Raw genomic sequence first — 25,230 nt, 5'->3', positions numbered from 1 at the left:
CAGCCTATGGTGCAGAGGCATTCCTTGCAGCATGAGCTGGTGCACTGTGATGCATGAAGATGATTTTGTACACAAAAAACCTAGGTGAGGAAGTGTCTTGCACATAAAAAAAATATTTTTTATTGAACAGAGCATGGGCCACCCCCCCATTTAAATTCAATAAACATAAGACTAAAGAGATTGCACTGTGATCACCAAGCTACGCTTATGCAAGAAAACATGTGAACATGTGCCTCTGTAATGCTGCCCATCCCCTCCATTATACACCCCACACTGTGCCAGTCCCTAACAAATGTGGCTGTATATATACAAAAGGACTCGCACACCAGCATGAGATTCATCAAAATTGTATTATAAACACAACGGCTGATTATATACAAACAAGTGCAAATAATGCACTATGCACAAATAACATAAGTGTATTGGCAACAAAAGACCAACCGGTCAAAAGAAATACAGCATAATGGTATATGTCAGCAAAACATGAAGTAAATGACTGCACAAGCAGTATCCCTTTAAGAGCAGCAATGAAAAAACACAAGCACAGTTTTAAACATGAATGCAGTACATACAAGTGGTAAGGTAGCAAGGGATACAGTCACACAATTGTGCAGTTACAACATGAATGGTATACCCTGACAGCGGCTGTTTCGGGGGTTCCCTTCCTCAGAGGGTATCACCTGGCTCAGTGCTGCTAACTTCCACAGCGATCAGCGCTGTTTAAATGCTGTTAAAATCCCCTAGATTGCCCTGGACACCTGGGGCCGGCCCCTGTGACATCAGAGGGCGTGGCACGACCATGCCACGCCCGCCGTGACATCACTTCCGGTACAGGAAGTACCCGGCAGTGCAGCCTGCCATCCAGGAGACTGAAAAGCCAGTCCCAAGATGGCTGCCGCACATGCTCAGTCTGGTACTCTAGCCCGGGCTGCTGTTCCATAGAAAGCAATTGTAAATGCAAGCAAATGGCAAACAGGGTTTTGAATACAGCAGAAGTCCATAATGATGGATAAATTGGTGTCCAGGAAAGAAGGTGTCCAGAGTCTTATGGTGGAATCTTGCAGCAGATGTCATCTTAATCTAAAGGTAAAGTGAAACAAATATATATTACAGCAGGCCAGAATAGAATTTAAAGAGACATGCGCATAGATTAGCACAGTGTGTTAGAAAGACATAAACCTGTTAAAAGAAAGTCATGTTGTCAAAAATGCCTGAACTACCTAAGGAAGGGTGTCAGATCTACCTCTTCGTTCATCCCATTAGGTGTTTTAGTATTAAGTTTGTAAATCCAAAAGAGCTCTCTTTGCAATAATTTCGATTCTCTGTCCCCTCCCCTCTGGGGTGAAGTCACCATCTCTATAACCCTATATCTCAATTGTGTCACATTATGTCCTGCTTCCAGGAAGTGGCGTGCTACAGGGGATTCTACAATCCCGCAGCGTATGTTGCTGCGGTGTGCGCTAATCCTATCTCGGATTTCCCTAGTTGTTTGGCCAACATATAATTTCCCACAGGGGCAGATCAAACAGTACACGACAAATTTGGTAGAGCAGTTAGCAAAACCCCTTAACGTAATTCTTTCCCCAGTTAATGGATGGGGGAAAGATGACCCTTTCTGGACATATCCACATTGTGCGCAGTGGCCACACGGAAACATACCCGTTGGTGCTGGGAGGCTGGAGAGCCAATTGGTTGTGTTGGTCGTTGGTTGGGGGTTACTTCTCGCATGGACCAATGTGTCCCGGAGATTCTTAGAGCGCTTGAATGCGCAAACGGGAGGGTCCTTAAACGTTGTCGATAGTGTTGGGTCACTGCACAAGACGTGCCAGTGTTTGTAGATGATCTGCTTGGCCTGTAGGGATAGAGGAGAGTATGTTAAGACCATCGGTATGCGATTTGAATTACCTTTAGGATTAAAGGTTAGCAGAGTTGAACGATCCCTGTCTGCAGCACGATTTAGGGCACGTTGTAAAACAGTGGAATCATAGCCTCTCTCCTTAAAATTATCAAACATAATTCTTGCTTCTCTGAAGAAGGCCTCATCACTGGAGGATATCCGCCTCAACCTGAGAAATTGGCTGTACGGGAGGCCTTGTTTGAGTCTCTGGGGATGGTAGCTCTTGGCATGTAAGTATGTGTTTTTATCTGTTGGTTTTCTGTAAGGTGCTGTTTGGATCAGGCCCTCATGTGCAGAGACTAGCACATCCAGAAAATGAACCCTGGATGAGCTATGCTCGAGGCTGAAAGAAATTGTTGGGAAGGAATTGTCCAGATCTCGTTTGAATATGTGTAGTGCATCCTCACTCCCCCCCCCAGATCATGAAGATATCATCTATGTACCTCAGCCAGCAGAGGGCATGGCTGAGGTACAGGGGGTGGGTGTATACATACTCCTGTTCGAATGCTTCCATAAATAAATTTGCATAACTGGGGGCTGCATTGCTGCCCATAGCAGTTCCCTGTAGTTGCTGGTAAAATTGTTCTTCAAACTTGAAATAGTTTTTAGTGAGTACCAAATTGAGTAGTGCCAAGAGAAATTTGGAGAGAGGCTCTGGTATCCCCATTTTATCAAAATTTGCTCGAATCACATTAATACCTGAAGAATGAGGTATGGATGTATAGAGGCTGGTGACATCTAAGGTACAAAGAATTACAGAACTAGGAAATGAACCAAAGCCAGATAGCTTACACAGGAAGTCCGTGGTATCTAGAACATAAGATCGCATGCAAGAGACCCGAGGGCGTAATACCTGATCAAGTAAGATGGCCAAAGGTTGGAAAACCGAATTGGTACCAGCCACAATGGGACGACCAGGAGGATCCACCAGTGTTTTATGAATTTTAGGCAGTATATAGAAAAGTGGAGTCAGAGGAAATGGAGACAGAAGGAAGTTATACAGTTGATTGGTAATGATTCCAACCTCATTGGCTTCAGAGATCAATTCATCGATTTCTCGTTTGATTGCTGCTGTCGGATCACCTGTTAATTTTTGATAAATGAGATGGTCATTAAGTTGTCGTAAAATCTCTCGTCTATAGTCTGCATTATTCATCACCACCGTGGCGCCGCCTTTATCGGCCGGCTTGATCACCAATTCAGGATTTGTGCATAACGAGTTGAGCGCAGTGCGCTCCTCAGAAGTGAAGTTGCTGCGGGATTGGTGACCAGTGCGGTCGACAGATTGGAGATCACGCTGGACCAGATGAACAAAGGTCTCAACAGTGTGGGATGTGGTGGGAGGCATCCACTTACTTTTACTACGACACATCTTTAAGTCAACCTCAGGGGGAAAGGAGAGCGCGTTGGTGGGGGTGGGTGTCGGGACGGGAGGTCGATTGGCAAAAAATGCCTTTATCCGGATGGACCTGAAAAAGTTAAAAAGATCACAATCGAGTTCAAGGTTAGACCCTGTATGGGTAGGGACGAATCCCAATCCCTTGCCTAATACCTTCTTTTCTACTGGTGATAGTGGATAATCTGAAAGATTAACAATCAGTTCCTCGTTTGCGTTCTGCTCCTGGTTACTCGAGGGTCTCCTGTGGGAATTCCTGCCCCTCCTCGTCCTCTTCCTCTTCCTCCCTTGCCTCTCTGTTGTGGCCCTAAAAAATGTTCTGAGCCTGAGGATGCGTCACCTGTGCTACTGTCGGAAGGTGGGTTGGACCCCTGGGGTGGCTGTCGTGGACGTCTTTTAGGGCGTCTGTCAACCTTCCAACTATATACTCTATCCTCCTGATAGTCAAGAGTATCCCTCCTGAATTTGTCAAGTTTATTGGTCAACACGTCGTGTTTATATGATGAGAGAGCTGAGTCGTGAAATTCAATATATATATCAAACTCTTCCTTAGGTAGGAGTGATCCGAGTTTGGTTTTTAGGCTCTGAGCCAGGGATTCAAGTCGTGTTATTTCACTCTGGATGCCCTGGATGGTTAAGGTAATGAGGTCTAGGCTGCACTTATTAAGGATTTTAAACCAATTATGACAATAATCTTTACTGTTGCGACAAAATGTGGGGCGTATATTCAATCTCAGTCCCCTAGGGATTCGTTTAGCCCTAAGATACTCAACCAGGGTATCTGAGTGTAGTTTATAATCAATAACCCGTTTCTCCAAGTCCTCAAACTGCCTTTTCAGGTATGAGGTATCAACGGAAATGTTGCTATGAGTATTGGCAAATTGTTGAACAACACTGTCAATCTCTGACTGGCTGTATGCTAGCGTGTCAGCTGAGCGATTAGATAGATTGCTAAGATCAGCAAAAGACATTATAGTTCATGGGTGGGGTGCAGAAACCTGTAACAAAACAGAATACTATATTTACAAGAAGGTACTGCACACCCTATGTATGCAAATTGATGCACTGGGTACAATGGGTGCTGAGTCTGTAATTAGGCTAAAAAGCCCTAGAGACAATATATATACAAAAGGACTCGCACACCAGCATGAGATTCATCAAAATTGTATTATAAACACAACGGCTGATTATATACAAACAAGTGCAAATAATGCACTATGCACAAATAACATAAGTGTATTGGCAACAAAAGACCAACCGGTCAAAAGAAATACAGCATAATGGTATATGTCAGCAAAACATGAAGTAAATGACTGCACAAGCAGTATCCCTTTAAGAGCAGCAATGAAAAAACACAAGCACAGTTTTAAACATGAATGCAGTACATACAAGTGGTAAGGTAGCAAGGGATACAGTCACACAATTGTGCAGTTACAACATGAATGGTATACCCTGACAGCGGCTGTTTCGGGGGTTCCCTTCCTCAGAGGGTATCACCTGGCTCAGTGCTGCTAACTTCCACAGCGATCAGCGCTGTTTAAATGCTGTTAAAATCCCCTAGATTGCCCTGGACACCTGGGGCCGGCCCCTGTGACATCAGAGGGCGTGGCACGACCATGCCACGCCCGCCGTGACATCACTTCCGGTACAGGAAGTACCCGGCAGTGCAGCCTGCCATCCAGGAGACTGAAAAGCCAGTCCCAAGATGGCTGCCGCACATGCTCAGTCGGGTACTCTAGCCCGGGCTGCTGTTCCACATGAGGGCCTGATCCAAACAGCACCTTACAGAAAACCAACAGATAAAAACACATACTTACATGCCAAGAGCTACCATCCCCAGAGACTCAAACAAGGCCTCCCGTACAGCCAATTTCTCAGGTTAAGGCGGATATCCTCCAGTGATGAGGCCTTCTTCAGAGAAGCAAGAATTATGTTTGATAATTTTAAGGAGAGAGGCTATGATTCCACTGTTTTACAACGTGCCCTAAATCGTGCTGCAGACAGGGATCGTTCAACTCTGCTAACCTTTAATCCTAAAGGTAATTCAAATCGCATACCGATGGTCTTAACATACTCTCCTCTATCCCTACAGGCCAAGCAGATCATCTACAAACACTGGCACGTCTTGTGCAGTGACCCAACACTATCGACAACGTTTAAGGACCCTCCCGTTTGCGCATTCAAGCGCTCTAAGAATCTCCGGGACACATTGGTCCATGCGAGAAGTAACCCCCAACCAACGACCAACACAACCAATTGGCTCTCCAGCCTCCCAGCACCAACGGGTATGTTTCCGTGTGGCCACTGCGCACAATGTGGATATGTCCAGAAAGGGTCATCTTTCCCCCATCCATTAACTGGGGAAAGAATTACGTTAAGGGGTTTTGCTAACTGCTCTACCAAATTTGTCGTGTACTGTTTGATCTGCCCCTGTGGGAAATTATATGTTGGCCAAACAACTAGGGAAATCCGAGATAGGATTAGCGCACACCGCAGCAACATACGCTGCGGGATTGTAGAATCCCCTGTAGCACGCCACTTCCTGGAAGCAGGACATAATGTGACACAATTGAGATATAGGGTTATAGAGATGGTGACTTCACCCCAGAGGGGAGGGGACAGAGAATCGAAATTATTGCAAAGAGAGCTCTTTTGGATTTACAAACTTAATACTAAAACACCTAATGGGATGAACGAAGAGGTAGATCTGACACCCTTCCTTAGGTAGTTCAGGCATTTTTGACAACATGACTTTCTTTTAACAGGTTTATGTCTTTCTAACACACTGTGCTAATCTATGCGCATGTCTCTTTAAATTCTATTCTGGCCTGCTGTAATATATATTTGTTTCACTTTACCTTTAGATTAAGATGACATCTGCTGCAAGATTCCACCATAAGACTCTGGACACCTTCTTTCCTGGACACCAATTTATCCATCATTATGGACTTCTGCTGTATTCAAAACCCTGTTTGCCATTTGCTTGCATTTACAATTGCTTTCTATGGAACAGCAGCCCGGGCTAGAGTACCCGACTGAGCATGTGCGGCAGCCATCTTGGGACTGGCTTTTCAGTCTCCTGGATGGCAGGCTGCACTGCCGGGTACTTCCTGTACCGGAAGTGATGTCACGGCGGGCGTGGCATGGTCGTGCCACGCCCTCTGATGTCACAGGGGCCGGCCCCAGGTGTCCAGGGCAATCTAGGGGATTTTAACAGCATTTAAACAGTGCTGATCGCTGTGGAAGTTAGCAGCACTGAGCCAGGTGATACCCTCTGAGGAAGGGAACCCCCGAAACAGCCGCTGTCAGGGTATACCATTCATGTTGTAACTGCACAATTGTGTGACTGTATCCCTTGCTACCTTACCACTTGTATGTACTGCATTCATGTTTAAAACTGTGCTTGTGTTTTTTCATTGCTGCTCTTAAAGGGATACTGCTTGTGCAGTCATTTACTTCATGTTTTGCTGACATATACCATTATGCTGTATTTCTTTTGACCGGTTGGTCTTTTGTTGCCAATACACTTATGTTATTTGTGCATAGTGCATTATTTGCACTTGTTTGTATATAATCAGCCGTTGTGTTTATAATACAATTTTGATGAATCTCATGCTGGTGTGCGAGTCCTTTTGTATATATATTGTCTCTAGGGCTTTTTAGCCTAATTACAGACTCAGCACCCATTGTACCCAGTGCATCAATTTGCATACATAGGGTGTGCAGTACCTTCTTGTAAATATAGTATTCTGTTTTGTTACAGGTTTCTGCACCCCACCCATGAACTATAATGTCTTTTGCTGATCTTAGCAATCTATCTAATCGCTCAGCTGACACGCTAGCATACAGCCAGTCAGAGATTGACAGTGTTGTTCAACAATTTGCCAATACTCATAGCAACATTTCCGTTGATACCTCATACCTGAAAAGGCAGTTTGAGGACTTGGAGAAACGGGTTATTGATTATAAACTACACTCAGATACCCTGGTTGAGTATCTTAGGGCTAAACGAATCCCTAGGGGACTGAGATTGAATATACGCCCCACATTTTGTCGCAACAGTAAAGATTATTGTGATAATTGGTTTAAAATCCTTAATAAGTGCAGCCTAGACCTCATTACCTTAACCATCCAGGGCATCCAGAGTGAAATAACACGACTTGAATCCCTGGCTCAGAGCCTAAAAACCAAACTCGGATCACTCCTACCTAAGGAAGAGTTTGATATATATATTGAATTTCACGACTCAGCTCTCTCATCATATAAACACGACGTGTTGACCAATAAACTTGACAAATTCAGGAGGGATACTCTTGACTATCAGGAGGATAGAGTATATAGTTGGAAGGTTGACAGACGCCCTAAAAGACGTCCACGACAGCCACCCCAGGGGTCCAACCCACCTTCCGACAGTAGCACAGGTGACGCATCCTCAGGCTCAGAACATTTTTTAGGGCCACAACAGAGAGGCAAGGGAGGAAGAGGAAGAGGACGAGGAGGGGCAGGAATTCCCACAGGAGACCCTCGAGTAACCAGGAGCAGAACGCAAACGAGGAACTGATTGTTAATCTTTCAGATTATCCACTATCACCAGTAGAAAAGAAGGTATTAGGCAAGGGATTGGGATTCGTCCCTACCCATACAGGGTCTAACCTTGAACTCGATTGTGATCTTTTTAACTTTTTCAGGTCCATCCGGATAAAGGCATTTTTTGCCAATCGACCTCCCGTCCCGACACCCACCCCCACCAACGCGCTCTCCTTTCCCCCTGAGGTTGACTTAAAGATGTGTCGTAGTAAAAGTAAGTGGATGCCTCCCACCACATCCCACACTGTTGAGACCTTTGTTCATCTGGTCCAGCGTGATCTCCAATCTGTCGACCGCACTGGTCACCAATCCCGCAGCAACTTCACTTCTGAGGAGCGCACTGCGCTCAACTCGTTATGCACAAATCCTGAATTGGTGATCAAGCCGGCCGATAAAGGCGGAGCCACGGTGGTGATGAATAATGCAGACTATAGACGAGAGATTTTACGACAACTTAATGACCATCTCATTTATCAAAAATTAACAGGTGATCCGACAGCAGCAATCAAACGAGAAATCGATGAATTGATCTCTGAAGCCAATGAGGTTGGAATCATTACCAATCAACTGTATAACTTCCTTCTGTCTCCATTTCCTCTGACTCCACTTTTCTATATACTGCCTAAAATTCATAAAACACTGGTGGATCCTCCTGGTCGTCCCATTGTGGCTGGTACCAATTCGGTTTTCCAACCTTTGGCCATCTTACTTGATCAGGTATTACGCCCTCGGGTCTCTTGCATGCGATCTTATGTTCTAGATACCACGGACTTCCTGTGTAAGCTATCTGGCTTTGGTTCATTTCCTAGTTCTGTAATTCTTTGTACCTTAGATGTCACCAGCCTCTATACATCCATACCTCATTCTTCAGGTATTAATGTGATTCGAGCAAATTTTGATAAAATGGGGATACCAGAGCCTCTCTCCAAATTTCTCTTGGCACTACTCAATTTGGTACTCACTAAAAACTATTTCAAGTTTGAAGAACAATTTTACCAGCAACTACAGGGAACTGCTATGGGCAGCAATGCAGCCCCCAGTTATGCAAATTTATTTATGGAAGCATTCGAACAGGAGTATGTATACACCCACCCCCTGTACCTCAGCCATGCCCTCTGCTGGCTGAGGTACATAGATGATATCTTCATGATCTGGGGGGGGAGTGAGGATGCACTACACATATTCAAACGAGATCTGGACAATTCCTTCCCAACAATTTCTTTCAGCCTCGAGCATAGCTCATCCAGGGTTCATTTTCTGGATGTGCTAGTCTCTGCACATGAGGGCCTGATCCAAACAGCACCTTACAGAAAACCAACAGATAAAAACACATACTTACATGCCAAGAGCTACCATCCCCAGAGACTCAAACAAGGCCTCCCGTACAGCCAATTTCTCAGGTTGAGGCGGATATCCTCCAGTGATGAGGCCTTCTTCAGAGAAGCAAGAATTATGTTTGATAATTTTAAGGAGAGAGGCTATGATTCCACTGTTTTACAACGTGCCCTAAATCGTGCTGCAGACAGGGATCGTTCAACTCTGCTAACCTTTAATCCTAAAGGTAATTCAAATCGCATACCGATGGTCTTAACATACTCTCCTCTATCCCTACAGGCCAAGCAGATCATCTACAAACACTGGCACGTCTTGTGCAGTGACCCAACACTATCGACAACGTTTAAGGACCCTCCCGTTTGCGCATTCAAGCGCTCTAAGAATCTCCGGGACACATTGGTCCATGCGAGAAGTAACCCCCAACCAACGACCAACACAACCAATTGGCTCTCCAGCCTCCCAGCACCAACGGGTATGTTTCCGTGTGGCCACTGCGCACAATGTGGATATGTCCAGAAAGGGTCATCTTTCCCCCATCCATTAACTGCGGAAAGAATTACGGTTTAATGTTTTGCTAACTGCTCTACCAAATTTGTCGTGTACTGTTTGATCTGCCCCTGTGGGAAATTATATGTTGGCCAAACAACTAGGGAAATCCGAGATAGGATTAGCGCACACCGCAGCAACATACGCTGCGGGATTGTAGAATCCCCTGTAGCACGCCACTTCCTGGAAGCAGGACATAATGTGACACAATTGAGATATAGGGTTATAGAGATGGTGACTTCACCCCAGAGGGGAGGGGACAGAGAATCGAAATTATTGCAAAGAGAGCTCTTTTGGATTTACAAACTTAATACTAAAACACCTAATGGGATGAACGAAGAGGTAGATCTGACACCCTTCCTTAGGTAGTTCAGGCATTTTTGACAACATGACTTTCTTTTAACAGGTTTATGTCTTTCTAACACACTGTGCTAATCTATGCGCATGTCTCTTTAAATTCTATTCTGGCCTGCTGTAATATATATTTGTTTCACTTTACCTTTAGATTAAGATGACATCTGCTGCAAGATTCCACCATAAGACTCTGGACACCTTCTTTCCTGGACACCAATTTATCCATCATTATGGACTTCTGCTGTATTCAAAACCCTGTTTGCCATTTGCTTGCATTTACAATTGCTTTCTATGGAACAGCAGCCCGGGCTAGAGTACCCGACTGAGCATGTGCGGCAGCCATCTTGGGACTGGCTTTTCAGTCTCCTGGATGGCAGGCTGCACTGCCGGGTACTTCCTGTACCGGAAGTGATGTCACGGCGGGCGTGGCATGGTCGTGCCACGCCCTCTGATGTCACAGGGGCCGGCCCCAGGTGTCCAGGGCAATCTAGGGGATTTTAACAGCATTTAAACAGCGCTGATCGCTGTGGAAGTTAGCAGCACTGAGCCAGGTGATACCCTCTGAGGAAGGGAACCCCCGAAACAGCCGCTGTCAGGGTATACCATTCATGTTGTAACTGCACAATTGTGTGACTGTATCCCTTGCTACCTTACCACTTGTATGTACTGCATTCATGTTTAAAACTGTGCTTGTGTTTTTTCATTGCTGCTCTTAAAGGGATACTGCTTGTGCAGTCATTTACTTCATGTTTTGCTGACATATACCATTATGCTGTATTTCTTTTGACCGGTTGGTCTTTTGTTGCCAATACACTTATGTTATTTGTGCATAGTGCATTATTTGCACTTGTTTGTATATAATCAGCCGTTGTGTTTATAATACAATTTTGATGAATCTCATGCTGATGTGCGAGTCCTTTTGTATATATATTGTCTCTAGGGCTTTTTAGCCTAATTACAGACTCAGCACCCATTGTACCCAGTGCATCAATTTGCATACATAGGGTGTGCAGTACCTTCTTGTAAATATAACAAATGTGGCTGGATATACAGTGCTGATCATAATTATTCATACCCATGACAAATTTTGACTTAAAGTTACTTTTACTCAACCAGCAAGTAATTTTTTGATGGGAGATAACATAGGTGTCTTCCAAAAGATTATAAGACAATATACAGTGGGATGCAAAAGTTTGGGCAACCTTGTTAATCGTCATGATTTTCCTGTATAAATCGGTGGTTGTTACGATAAAAAATGTCAGTTAAATATATCATATAGGAGACACACACAGTGATATTTTAGAAATGAGGTGGTTTATTGAATTTACAGAAAGTGCGCAATATATGTTTAAACAAAATTAGGCAGGTGCATAAATTTGGGCACCACAAAAAAGAAATGAAATCAATATTTTGTAGATCCTCCTTTTGCAGAAATTACATCTTCTAAACGCTTCATGTAGGCAGGGGCGCATCTGGGAAATATAGGGCATATGGCAAACACTGAAATTGCGCCCCCTCTCCCTGTCAGAGCTCCCTTCCCTTCTAGAAACAGCATCCTTTCTCATGTACATGTGTTTTTCAGCTCAGGATATTGCTGACGCTACTTTTTTGGAAATATCTCTCGGATTCCCTCTCTGTACTCTTTACTAACATTAAACCAAGTGTGCCCTATACACATAAGTTAAGTAGCCATGTTCCCCAAACAACGGAATTAATGTGATCTGAAGTCTGAGTGCCTGGAAGGCACGGGGGCGGGCATGGCAGTGCAGCACAGGAGCAGCCATGGCGCCCATAGTGCTGTGGCGCCCATGGCACGAGTCCTGCCGGCACCCCTCTAGATACGCCTCTGCATGTAGGTTCCAATGAGTGTCTGGATTCTGGTTGAAGGTATTTTGGACCATTTCTCTTTACAAAACATCTCTAATTCATTCAAGTTTGATGGCTTCCGAGCATGGACAGCTCTCTTTAACTCACACCACAGATTTTCAATTATATTCAGGTCTGGGGACCGAGATGGCCATTCCAGAAAGTTGTACTTGTTCCTCAGCATGAATGCCTTAGTGCAGGGGTCTCAAACTCAATTTACCTGGGGGCCGCAGGAGGCAAAGTCAGGATGAGGCTGGGCCGCATAAGGAATTTCACAATTGCAGTGCATCGCCGCCTCTGCCCACCCCTCGCTCTTCCTTCACAGAGAGGGGCGGGGAGAGGTAGCGATCCGTGCGGCAATTGACGTCAGGAGGGGCAGAGCTGTAGCTGAAAGCTCTGCCCCTTCCAGGAAATGCCGGCAGATTGCCCCCCGGGCGATTTGGGGGCTCTGCAGCCCTCGTTTAGCGGCAGGGATGCGGCGGATTACTTGGGAGCACTGAAGCGAACTATAAGGAAGCTTTTGCCGGCGAGGGCCACAAAATATTGTATCGAGGGCCGCAAATGGCCCGCGGGCCGCGAGTTTGAGACCCCTGCCTTAGTGGATTTTGAACAGTGCTTAGGGTCGTTGTCTTGTTGAAAGATCCAGCCCTGGTGCAGCTTCAGCTTTGTCCTGGACATTGGTCTCCAGAATCTGCTGATACTGAGTGGAATCCATGCGTCCTTCAACTTTGACAAGACTCCCAGTCCCTGCACTGGCCACACAGCCCCGAAGCATAATGGAACCACCACCATATTTTACTGTTGGTAGCAGGTGTTCTTTTTCCTCCATGCATAATGCCCCTTATTATGCCCAAATAACTCAGTTTTAGTCTCATCAGTCCACAGCCCCTCCTTCCAAAATGAAGCTGGCTTGTCCAAATGTACTTTAGCATACCTAAAGCGTCTCTGTTTGTGCTGTGGGCAGAGAAAACGCTTCCTCTGCATCTCTCTTGCAAACAGCATCTTCTTGTGTAAAGTGAGCTGAATGGTTGAATAATGCACAGTGACTCCATCTGCAGCAAGATGATGTTGTAGGTCTTTGGTGAAGGTCTGTGGGTTGACTGACTGTTCTCACTATTCGTCGCTTCTGTTTATCCGAGATTTTTCTTGGCCTTAACGTGAACTGATCCTGTGGTCTTCCATTTCCTCAATATGTTCCTAACTGTGGAAACAGACAGCTAAAAATCTCTTAGACAGCTTTCTGTATCCTTCCCCTAAACCATGATGGTGAACAATTTTCGTCTTCAGGTCATTTGAAAGTTGTTTTGAGACCCCATGTTGCTACTCTTCAGAGAAAATTAAAAGAGGAGGGAATCTTACAATTGACCCCCTTAAATACTCTTTCTCATAATTAGATTCACCTGCGTATGTTGGTCAGGGGTCACTGAGCTTACCAAGCCTATTTGAGTTCCAATAATTAGTTCTAAAGGTTTTGGAATCAATAAAATGACAACAGTGCCTACATTTATGCACCTGCCTACTTTTATTCAAACAACCATTGCGCACTTTCTGCAAATCCAATAAACGTCATTTCACTTCTCAAATATCACTGTGTGTGTCTCCTATATGATATATTTAACTGACATTTTTTATTGTAACAACCAACAATTTATACTGGAAAATCATGACAATTAAAGTTGCCCAAACTTTCGCATCCCACTGTACAAGAGGCATTATTGTGGAAAAAAAAAACATTTCTCAGCTTTTATTTACACTTGAGCAAAAAGTGTCCAGTCCAAAATGATTCATATCCTTCTCAATAACAAAATAATGGAAACACCTTGATAAGTCTGTATTGGCTATTACAGCAATCAAACACTTCCTATAATTGCAGACCAGGTTTTTGCATGTCTCCACAGTTATTTTTGCCCATTCATTTTTAGCAATGAGCTCCAAATCTTTCAGGTTGGAGGGTCTTCTTGCCATCACCATCATCTTTAGCGACCTCCACAGATACTCAATTGGAGTTAAGTCTGGACTCTGGCTGGGCCACTTCAAAATGTTAATGTCTGCTAACCATTTTTTCACCACTTTTGCTTTGTGTTTTGGGTCATTGTCATGCTGAAATGTCCACTGGTGCCCAATACCAAGTTTCTCTGCAGGCTGCCTGATGTTGTCATTGAGAATCCTCATGTATTGCTCTTTTTTATGGTGCCATTTACTGTGATTAGGTTTCCTGGTCCATTGTCTGAAAAACACCCCCAAAGCATTAAGTTCCCACCACCCTGTTTGACAGTGGGGATGGTGTTCTTTAGGTTGAAGGCTTTTCCTTTTTATGCCAAATGAAGGAAACATTGTGACCAAACAATTCAATTTTTGTTTCATCTGACCATAACACAGAAGAGCAGAAGTCTGCTTCTTTGTCCAGATGAGCATTTGCAAGGGCCAAGCGAGCTTTTGTGTGTTTGTGTGCCTTATCTGGAGAAGTGGCATCCTTTTTGATCTGCAGCCGTGGAACCAGTAGTGTGCAGTGTTTGTTGGATTGTCTGCCTTGAGACATTGACACCACAAGAGTCCAGATTCACCAGTATGGCCTTGGTGGTAATGCTTGGATTCTTTTTCACCTCTCTCACTATCCTCCTGGCCAGCACAGGTGTCACTTTTGGCTTCCAACCACGTCCTCTGAGATTTTCCGCACTGCGGAACTTCTTGTATATACTTTGCACTGTAGCCACTGGAACTTGAAAACATTTAGAAATGGCCTTGTAGCCCTTTCCTAACTTGTGAGCAGACACAATGCACAGCCACAGGTCCTCACTGAGCTCCTTTGTCTTAGCCATGACTGTCCACAAACCAACTGCAGAGAGCTGCTGTTTTTCACCTGTTGAGTTGAGTTGATTAAAACAGTTGGACAAAATAAGGTAAATACCTTGAAAAACAACAAAATATATTTTAATATGGTGTAGGTCCACCTTTTGCGGCAATTACAGCCTCAATTCACCGAGGTATTTATTCATACAAATTGTGAATTTTTTCCAAAGGAATTTTAGCCCAGTCTTCAGTTAAAACACCCTCCAGTTCTTTTAGAGATGATGGCGGCGGAAATCGACTTCTTACTTGAATCTCTAATACCGACCACAAATGCTCAATAATGTTGAGGTCTGGGTATTGTGGTGGCCAGATGAGATGCTCAACTTCATTAGAATGTTCCTTGTGTCATTCTTTAACAATTCTAGCTGTATGGATTGGGGCATTACTATCTTAAAAGATGGCATTCCCCCCCGGAAACAGCTCTTGAACTATAGGATGAACTTGGTCGCCCAAAATTCCTAAATAGTCACAGCTGTTAATTGTTCCATGAAGGGAAATCATTGGACCTGGTGGATTTCCAAGAAATAGCACCATAGATCATCACAGAACCCCTGCCATGTTCTACTGTTGGGAGAAGGCAGTCTGGATGAAATGCTTCTTTCAGCTGTCTCCAAACGTACACTCGGCCGGAGGTCGGAAATAAGGTAAACAATGATTCGTCACAAAAAAAAAATCACATTTTTCCACTGCTCGAGGGACAAATTCTGGTGGTTTCTACACCACTCTAAATGCTTTGAAACATTTGTCTTTGAAAGCAGAGGTTTTCTAATTGCAATTCTTCCGGAATCAAGATTGGTGCAGCTCCCGACGAACAGTTTTGGTGGAAACTGGGTTCTGTAGGTGTTCATTCAGCTCTCTACTGATTTTAGGAGCCGTGGTCTTGCGAGCATTTCTAACAATTCGATTTAGAGTCAGACGGTCTCTCTCAGACAACTTCGACTTTCGGCCACAACTGTGCTTTGCTGAGGACGTTTTTCCTTTTCTTTCAAAGGCAGTCATTACTTTTGAGACAGTACCTCTTGAAATGCCAAGCATTTGGGCAGTTTCTGTTACAATAGCGCCTGCGAGATCTGCCCTTTTTATACTTTGGTTTAAATATCTGTAAAAAAACAATTATTTTAATTAAACATATCAAATTACAAAAATAATAAGCAAAAAAATTAACATACGTCAAGTTTTTATTGCTTAAAAGATGTTCAAAGATTATGACAAAATGTTAGGTGTTTCCATTATTTTGTCCAACTCCTGTATGTGATTTCATGTAAAAAAAATACTTGCTAGTTAAATAAAAGTAACTTTATGTCAAAATTTGCCAGGAGTATGAATAATTATGGGCAGCACTGTATAAATTAACTCAATGTCGGCTGCTGTAGGTGAATTGCACTAAATGCAAGTCCATTGCCAATTATGTTTGTTGAACAAGATGCATGACAGCTACTTTGCACAAAGATGACCGGCCCGTCCTGGCCCTTATTCCAAACTTTATACTTTCGCTGAATAGCTTAATGCAATGCCATCCAAGGCAAGTGAATAAAGAATTGTCTGTGATACTTGCAATTAGGCGGTGAGCTCCTGCGTTGCCAGCGCACAGGTTACTAGGCCATCCACAGTTTTCAAAGTTCCCCGTGCTGAAAAGACCCATGCCTCCTATAATCAGAGCGCGGCTTGCACTGATCCAGATAACAGATCCACTGGTCTTCCACAGTATGCACGCTCTGAACGGTGGCACTCTTGGGGGATAGTTAGGGAGAGACACACGGGTGGTCTGGTAGGGACGCTATAGAACTTTGGATTTTCCCACACACTGTGACAGTTTGTGAAGGGTATGAATAATTTTGGACTGGGCAATTTCTGCTCAAATTTAACCACTTGAGGACCACAGTGTTAATCCCTCCTAAAGACCAGGCCATTTTTTAACAAATAGGCCACTGCAGCTTTAAGGCCTCACTGCAGGGCCGTCCAACTCAGCACACAAGTGACCCCCCCCCTTTTCTCCCCACCAACAGAGCTCTCTGTTGGTGGGGTCTGATTGCTCCCCCAATGTTTATTTTTTTTGTAATTTTTTTTAATTTTATTTTATAAATTAACCTATTTCTTTAACCATCTTGCCGGTTCAATTCCTCTGGCAAGGAGGCAGCGCAGGAGGTTTTTTTTTGTTTTTGTTTTTTTTAAATCATGTAGCGAGCCGAGGGCTCGCTACATGATAGCCGCTGAGCGGCGGCATCCCCCCACCCACTCCGATCGCCTTCGGCGATCAGAGTATGCAGGAAATCCCGTTGAGAACGGGATTTCCTGCAGGGCTTCCCCGGTCGCCATGGCGACGGGGCGGGATTGCGTCATGGGGAATCCCGATCCGCCCCTCAACGCTGCAAGGCACTGATTGGCCAGGCAGCGCAGGGGTCTGGGGCGGGGGGGAGCGGCTCGACGCGGCGGATCGGCGGCGAGCGGCGGTGATCGGAAGTTACAAGCAGCTAGCAAAGTGCAACAAAAAAAAAATTATGCAAATCGGCCCAGCAGGGCCTGAGCAATCCTCCTGCGCAGGTTACCCCGAACTGAGTTCGGGATAACCGGCAAGGAGGTTAAGAATTTTCCCTCCCTCCCTCCCTCCCCCAGTCAGCCTATCACTGCGATCGGCTGTGATAGGCTTCAGTCTATCACCACTGATTGCTTCTTTGTCCCCCAGGGCGTCAGCCGTGTCACGCGGCTGTCCCCAGTATAGCCTTAGATTGCAGCACTGTACAGGTACATTAAATGGCGGTTTCACCGTTAACAGTCTCTGAGCAGAGATCGCTGCTGGGAGGCTGAAGGCAGGGCGGAGCTCCGCCTACCAAGCGGAGATCTCCTGCAAAAGCCAGCCCCAGGACTTGACGCTAATTGGCGTCAGGCGGTCCTGGGGCTGCCGCCGCGGTCACGCCCGTTGGCGTGACTCGGTCTTTAGGTAGTTAAATAAAAGCTGAGAATTTTTTTTTCCCCACAATAATGCCTCTTGTACATAGTCTTATTATGTTTGGGGAGACACCTACGTCATTTCCTGTGTGCCCCACTGCACATTCCTCTGTCCCACAGTGCCTTCTTCTGTCCCCCTCTCTCATTCTCTCTCCGCTTACTTGCAGCTGTTGATATATCACATAACCCTGGGCCACAGCCTGCTGCCAGATAAGCATCTCCTGCTCACTTGCTTCACACACCTCACAGCCCTCTGTCCACTAATAGCCTCACCATCCATCTTCGCCCCAACCTCATTTCCATTCATCCCATCCACAAACACACCCCCTCCCCTGCGGTCTCTGGAATGCCAGACCTGTCCGCAATAAACTTACAGCAGTCCACGACCTCTACCTCTCCAAAACCCTCACCCATCCTCGCACTAAGACATGGCTCACCCCTTATGACTCTGCCGCAGTGGCTGCCCTCTCCTATGGTGGGCTTCACTTCAGTCACAACCCCAGACCAGACAACAGGACCGGGAGAGGGGCAGGTCTGCTCCTATTCCCATCCTGCACCTTCCGTGTCCTCACCCCACCTCCTTCCCTACAATTTACATCACTCGCGGCCCATACCATCTGCCTCTACCATCCCCTCTCAGCCATTGGTGAGGTCTTAGATCGCCCTCCGTTGAGCTCCATACCACACTTTCTCGATAACCTTGCCTCCTGGCTCCCACACATCCTCTCATCTGACCTCCCCACCATCAACCTTGGGGATTTCAATATTCCCATCTATAAACCCAACAACTCTGTAGTGACACGGCTACTCTCCATGGCCAACTCTCTTGGCCTAGTACAACACAGCAACACCCCCACTCACACTGCAGGTCACACACTCAACCTTATGCTCACTAAATCCACCACCATTAAAGAGACTCTGTAACCTCAAAAAGATCCCCTGGGGGGTACTCACCTCGGGTGGGGGAAGCCTTGGGATCCTAATGAGGCTTCCCACGCCGTCCTCTGTCCCACGGGGGTCTCGCTGCAGCCCTCCGAACAGCCGGCGACAGGCCCGACTGTAAAATCAATATTTACCTTTGCTGGCTCCAGCGGGGGCGCTGTGGCTGCTTTCCGCTCCGAACTACACGGAAATACCCGATCTCAGTCGGGTCCGCTCTACTGCGCAGGCGCAGGAAACTTGCGCCTGCGCAGACCCAACGGCGATCGGGTATTTCTGTGTAGTTCGGAGCCGACAGCCGTCAGAGCGCCTGCGCAGGATCCGGGAAGGTAAATAATGAGGTCATCTTGTACGGAGGGCTGCAGCGAGACCCCCGTGGGACAGAGGGTGGCGTGGGAAGCCTCATTAGGATCCGGAGGCTTCCCCCACCCGAGGTGAGTACCCCCCAGGGGATCTTTTGATGTTACAGATCCTCTTTAAAGACCTTGACATTGCCCTCAGACCACCACCTTCTCACCTTCAACCTCATCACAGAAGGCACCTCCAAACTAAGGTCGATGGCAGCGAGACCTACGTCAGCTCAACCCTAATGTCCTAGCTGACCCCCTCGATGCCCTCTCCTCCTCTCACCCCACCCAAAGCTGTCCTAATCTTCCTGCAGCTCAGTATCGTCAAACCCTCTCATCATCCCTAGAAGGAGGTTCCTCCCCCAATATTCTGTCGCAACCACCCCCTAACCCCCAGCCTTGGCGCACCACCCATACAACCCCTCGCAACTTTCAGAGGGTAGCACGTCCCACTGAACGGAAATGGAGGAAAACTCCACCAGGATTTCCTACAGTACAAGGCTAACCTGCTGCATTTCCACACTGCCTTTGCTGATGCAAAGCAGGAATACTTCACCAAGCTCATCATAGCACAAGCTTCCAACCCCCCTCTCTTTTCCACGTTCAACTCCCAGCTTAAACCCACCCCTACCCTCCATTTCCTCCCTCTCTGCCATGGATTTAGCCACCCACTTCACCAACAAAATTGTCCCCATTCGTCAGGAAATATCCATCCTTCAATCCTCACCTTCCACCCCCTCCCATCCAGTTCCTCCTCCACACTAACCTCCCCTCGCCTCCTTTACTGCTACTAGCATTGAGGAAGTAAACCACCTACTGCAGACTTCCCATCCCACTACCTCCCACTACCTCCCCCCTTGACCCCGTCCCTTCTGACTTGCTCCATTCTCAATACCTGGATTTGGCCCCAGTCCTCAATGCCCTGTTTAACCTCTCCCTATCCACAGGCACCTTCCCCACAGACTTTAAGGAGACCACTGTACTACCCCTGAATATATAAAGTCAGCGCAGGTCTATAGTAATACAGCTTTCATCATTTTTTGGTATACAGGATCTTCGAACAAAAGGGTAAAGAAGCAAGGCTTACCAGATTCCAACAACCCACATTATAAGGTTGTAAACGAGTTTGATAGGTGGTCCGCAGAACTTTCAAATGGTGTCGTTTCACCAGCGATGTTGCACACTACAGATTCCTCCGGAATATAGTAGATATCCTGAGATCGCAGAGACTCACCAAAGGGGAGTCCAGTAGGATAGTGACATGAAAGAGATGTACGGCACATCTAAGTGTAAACCGTCTTTATTACATAACAAGTAAAACAATTAAAAACAAGGATAAAGGAAAACTCACATACGGGGCCCGTGCACTGGGAACCCCGAAAAAGTAGCGCGCATAAAATGGTCAATAGAAGACCTCAAATAAAATGGTGCCGCCTGTCGCCTTCCCTAGCGACAGGCGGCACCATTTTATTTGAGGTCTTCTATTGACCATTTTATGCGCGCTACTTTTTCGGGGTTCCCAGTGCACGGGCCCCGTATGTGAGTTTTCCTTTATCCTTGTTTTTAATTGTTTTACTTGTTATGTAATAAAGACGGTTTACACTTAGATGTGCCGTACATCTCTTTCATGTCACTATCCTACTGGACTCCCCTTTGGTTTGTCTCTGCGATCTCAGGATATCTACTATATTCCGGAGGAATCTGTAGTGTGCAACATCGCTGGTGAAACGACACCATTTGAAAGTTCTGCGGACCACCTATCAAACTCGTTTACAACCTTATAATGTGGGTTGTTGGAATCTGGTAAGCCTTGCTTCTTTACCCTTTTGTTCGAAGATCCTGTATACCAAAAAATGATGAAAGCTGTATTACTATAGACCTGCGCTGACTTTACATATTCATTGCTTGTGTGGACTTTTGGACATTGTCCTTCTCGGCTGCGGTCGCCTTCTGCCTTGGCGCTGACACTTGTTGTTTATTACTGTACTACCCCTGCTCAAGAAACTCTCCCTTGACCCCTCACTACCCTATCTCCCTTCTCCCCTTTGCCTCAAAACTCCTTGAACGTCTGATTCACAAACGCCTGACCCAGTACCTCAATGCCAACTCCCTACTAGACCCACTGCAAACTGGATTTCGGCCTGCCCACTCAACTGAAACAGCTCTCACAAAAGTGATTAATGACCTCACCTTAGCTAAAGCTGAAGGCAAATACTCCATTCTCTTCCTCCTTGACCTTTCCGCAGCTTATGACACAGTAGACCATTCATGACCTCACCCTGGCCTGGCTCTCCTCCTACCTCTCCAACCGCTCCTTCAAGACCTTCCTTAATTAGTCCTCATCCACCCCCAACCACCTCACGCTGGGAGTCCCCCAAGGCTCGGTCCTTGGCCCTCTACTGTCCTCCCTATAAACATCCTCCACTGGCAAGGTCATCTCCTCTATAATACTCCTGTATTGTCTTAATGCTGTATGTCACTCCTAAATATTGTGTGTAACCTTAACTAATGTCCATTGCTACATTATACGTTGGTGCTTTATAAATACAATAAATAAATAAATGTAGATAGATCTCCTCTCCAAGTTAATAAGCTGACCATATTTGCCCTCTGATGTCAGACATCTTCCTCCTCCCAACACATGTAAAAATTGTAGCCATTAGGCTGAGCTCGGTGATAATTTCCTTAATACACCTGGACCAAACCAGTTTTATGGCAGAGAAAAATATATCTATTAACATTCGCAAGCCTCTAACATCCAGTGTGATCACCTTAATAAAGGCCAGTGCACCATTGCTTCGCTGGACATGGCTAAAGCTTTCAATACAGTTGAATGACCATGGTCCTTGCTAGGTTTGTATGAGAGAAAGTTTTCAGAGATGGGTCCGTATCCTATACACCGACCCCACAGCTAGGGTATGTACAGATTCATGGATATCATAGCCATTTCCCTTCGGTAAAGGCATGCAACAGTGATGCTCCCTTTCCCCCCTCTTATATGCTCTGGTGGCGCAACCTCTGGCATGCAGGATACATGCGCACCAATAGATTGTAGGTTTCCAAACTCCCCACAAAGAAGAGAAAATCAGCATGTACACAGACGATACCATACATTATTTGGCAGATGGGGGACTGTCCTGGTCACATGCACTAGACGTAATAGATGAATATGGCTACTACTCTGGTTTGCACATGAATCAAGCAAAATCTGTTATCCTCCTGCTTGATGCCTGGGGTGACAACCGGGCTCTTTCAGCTACCCACTGCAACTTGTAGAAACCTTTAAAGAGAACTTTAGGTGGAATTTTTAAATCTTAATAGGACACAGAGGCATGTTCTGTGCACAATGACATGCCTGTGTCCTATTGCCACTGCTAGTCCTCCCATGGCTCTGCTGTTCCCCCTGAAAATAGCGCCAGGCTAGCGACGACATCCTCCACATTGCCTCCTCCACTACAGGCTCCCCGCCTCCGTTAGCTTCCTCCAATCGGAAGCTTCCAACTGGAAGAAGATAGAGGCAGGAAGCGGCGGGGGACCTGTAATGGAGGAGGCAATGCGGAGGAAGATGATTGACAAGCCTCAGGTAAACAGACGGATAGCGACAAGCAGAGTGTCGCTAGCCTGGCCCTATTTTCAGGGGGAACAGCACAGAACATGCCGCTGTCTCCTATTAGAATTTAAAAATTCTGTCTCGGGTTCTCTAAGTATTTAGGCGTTCAAATTAGTAAAGACCCAACACATTACCTAAGTCAAGAAATATATGGCTTACTGGCACTGACAGAAAATAGATGCAGGGCAGGGCCGGGACAAGGTCCACCACCAACAGAGGCTGAGCTGTCCAAGTGCGCCCCCCCTTCCCCCGTTCCCATCAGCCACAAATATGTCACTGACATGGATCTGTGGCCTGTCTCTCCCAGTTATTGTTCCTCTTTACATGGCAGTGTATATAGTGAGCTGCTCCATAGGACTGCATTAGGCATACATACAGTAATCATCAGTAGTAAAGATCACTTGAAGTCTTTTTGTTTATATGGGTTTTTAGGTAGGCAGGTATAGGTGCCCCCAGTATAGGTAGCCAGGTGTAGGTGCCCTCTGTATAGGTAGCTAGGTCTAAGTGCCCCCAGATTTCATTCAGACACTTCATATTCTTCTACATCTTCAAAACATACTAGTAAGTCCACTGGTTTTCCCCCAAACAATCCTATGGTGAAAATATTAGACTATAACTATGGTAGAAATTATACTGTGAGCTACTCTGTGGACAGTCAGTGACATGACTATGTACTCTATAAACTGCTGCAGGAGATGTCAGTGCTATATAAATACATAAAAATAATATGGTAAGACATTACAATATGACTATGGTAGGATTAGATTGTAAGCTCCTCTGAGGACAGTCAGTGACATGACTATGTACTATTTAAAGTGCTGCAGAATATGTCAGTGCTATAGAAATACATAATAATAATATGGTAGGACAATAGACTGACTACGGTAGGATTAGACTGTGAGCTCCTCTGAGGACTGTCAGTGACATGACCATGTACTCTGTAAAATACTGTAGAAGAGGTCAGTGCTATATACAGTGGGTTGCAAAAGTATTCAGCCCCCTTGAAGTTTTCCACATTTTGTCATATTACTGCCACAAACATAAATCAATTTTATTGAAATTCCACATGAAAGACCAACACAAAGTGGTGTACACATGAGAAGTGGAACGAAAATCATACATGATTCCAAACATTTTTTTTTTACAAATAAATAACTGCAAAGTGGTATGTGCATAATTATTCGGCCCCCTTTGATCTGAGTGCAGCCAGTTGCCTATAGACATTGCCTGATGAGTGCTAATGACTAAATAGAGTGCACCTGTGTGTAATCTAATGTCAGTACAAATACAGCTGCTCTGTAAGGGCCTCAGACGTTGTCTAAGACAATATTGGGAGCAACAACACCGTGAAGTCCATAGAACACACAAGACAGGTCCAAGACAGGTCAGGGATCAAGTTATTGAGAAATGTAAAGCAGGCTTAGGCTAAAAAAGGATTTCCAAAGCCTTGAAAATCCCAAGGAGCACTGCAAGTGATCATTCAGAAATGGAAGGAGTATGGCACAACTGTAAACCTACCAAGACAAGGCCACCCACCTAAACTCACAGGCCGAACAAGGAGAGCGCTGATCAGAAATGCAGTCAACAGGCCCATGGTGACTCTGGACGAGCTGCAGAGATCTACAGCTCAGGTGGGAGACCCTGTCCATAGGACAACTATTAGTCATGCACTGTACAAAGTTGGCCTTTATGGACGAGTGGCAAGAAGAAAGGCATTGTTAACAGAAAGCATAAGAAGTCCCGTTTGCAGTTTGCCACAAGCCATGTGGGGGACACAGCAACCATGTGGAAGAAGGTGCTCTGGTCAGATGAGACCAAAATGGAACTTTTTGGCCAAAATGCAAAACGATATGTGTGGCAGAAAAGACAATCCTAGTTACTGAATCATAGGAAGTGTCTTCAAGCAAGGTACATGGAGACACATAGATGTCAGATATTCCCCTGAGAATGATTTGCAAGAGCGGATCAGGGTGGTATCTGGAGAGGGTTACTTAAGGGATTATTCGTTTAAGTCAGTGGTGCTCAACCTTTTTTGGCCCGAGGGCCGAACTTCAAATCAAGAAAAATCTCAAGGGCCGGAACACATGCATACAAAATTTTGATGTAAAACGTTTAACGTTTTTCTAGTAACAGTTAACATGGTGTTGGAAATGGAAAGAAAACGACAATATAAGAATTGTTGTACTCACCATTTGATGCACATTTTCTTAATGAGAAGTTTGTGTCTGTGTGGGGCTGTCAGCTCTGTGTGGGCCTGAGGGGGCTGTCGGCTCTGTGTGGGCCTGAGGGGGCTGTCAGCTCTGTGTGGGGCTGAGGGGGCTGTCAGCTCTGTGTGGGGCTGAGGGGGCTGTCAGCTCTGTGTGGGGCTGAGGGGGCTGTCAGCTCTGTGTGGGCCTGAGGGGGCTGTCTGCTCTGTGTGGGCCTGAGGATGCTGCCCGCGGTGTCCTGCGGAGGAGGAGAGGATAGGGTGGTATTGCGCCGTAGTAATTATAGGCTGAGGACGGAGGCTGCCCGCGGAGGGAGAGGATCAGGTGGTATTGTTACAGACCGTTATACT

General features: G+C 45.7%; 2 protein-coding genes across 15 annotated transcripts in view; one reads left to right on the top strand and one right to left on the bottom strand.

The window, feature by feature from the left end:
- FAM120B (family with sequence similarity 120 member B) overlaps positions 1–25,230 on the bottom strand; it is a 748,069-nt gene that overhangs the window by 270,849 nt on the left and 451,990 nt on the right. The window contains exons 8-10 of one of the 11 annotated variants that reach the window (XR_011019402.1): positions 3,254–3,366; positions 2,922–2,980; positions 1,774–1,852 (exon numbers count right to left, since the gene is read on the bottom strand). The exons of 8 other annotated variants lie outside the window; for them this stretch is intronic. Coding sequence is in view for 2 of the 3 variants with exons in the window: in XM_068231926.1 (XP_068088027.1) it covers positions 1,076–1,080; positions 1,660–1,852 (198 nt within the window). In the remaining variant the exon portion in view is untranslated. Of the gene's footprint in view, positions 1–370; positions 1,081–1,659; positions 1,853–2,921; positions 2,981–3,253; positions 3,367–25,230 lie in introns of those variants that run through there. 2 more of the 11 variants (XM_068231926.1, XM_068231927.1) reach the window with 2 other exon arrangements.
- LOC137570834 (uncharacterized) lies at positions 7,696–10,976 on the top strand. 4 transcript variants are annotated; one of them, XM_068279543.1, is made up of 4 exons: positions 7,696–8,094; positions 8,368–8,426; positions 9,495–9,687; positions 10,267–10,976. In XM_068279543.1, the coding sequence occupies exons 1-4, from the start codon at positions 8,079–8,081 to the stop codon at positions 10,269–10,271; spliced, it is 273 nt and encodes a 90-aa protein (XP_068135644.1). In that variant the 5' UTR covers positions 7,696–8,078; the 3' UTR covers positions 10,272–10,976. The 4 variants fall into 4 exon arrangements, with proteins under 4 accessions (XP_068135644.1, XP_068135642.1, XP_068135641.1 ...); XM_068279541.1 differs by having other exon boundaries at positions 8,368–8,597; XM_068279540.1 differs by having other exon boundaries at positions 7,696–8,426.

This window comes from Hyperolius riggenbachi, chromosome 4, assembly GCF_040937935.1.
Source record: "Hyperolius riggenbachi isolate aHypRig1 chromosome 4, aHypRig1.pri, whole genome shotgun sequence".
Lineage (NCBI taxonomy): Eukaryota > Metazoa > Chordata > Amphibia > Anura > Hyperoliidae > Hyperolius > Hyperolius riggenbachi.
Note: the sequence above shows the minus strand (reverse complement) of the source record. Positions and strands in the feature narration are given on the sequence as shown.

Bases quoted from the DNA above. Each gene is read 5' to 3' on its own strand.
- LOC137570834 (XM_068279539.1), top strand. From the start codon at position 8,079: ATGTGTCGTAGTAAAAGTAAGTGGATGCCTCCCACCACATCCCACACT. The intron at 8,598-9,494 runs GTATTACGCCCT...CTATCCCTACAG, and splicing joins TGGCCATCTTACTTGATCAG to GCCAAGCAGATCATCTACAA.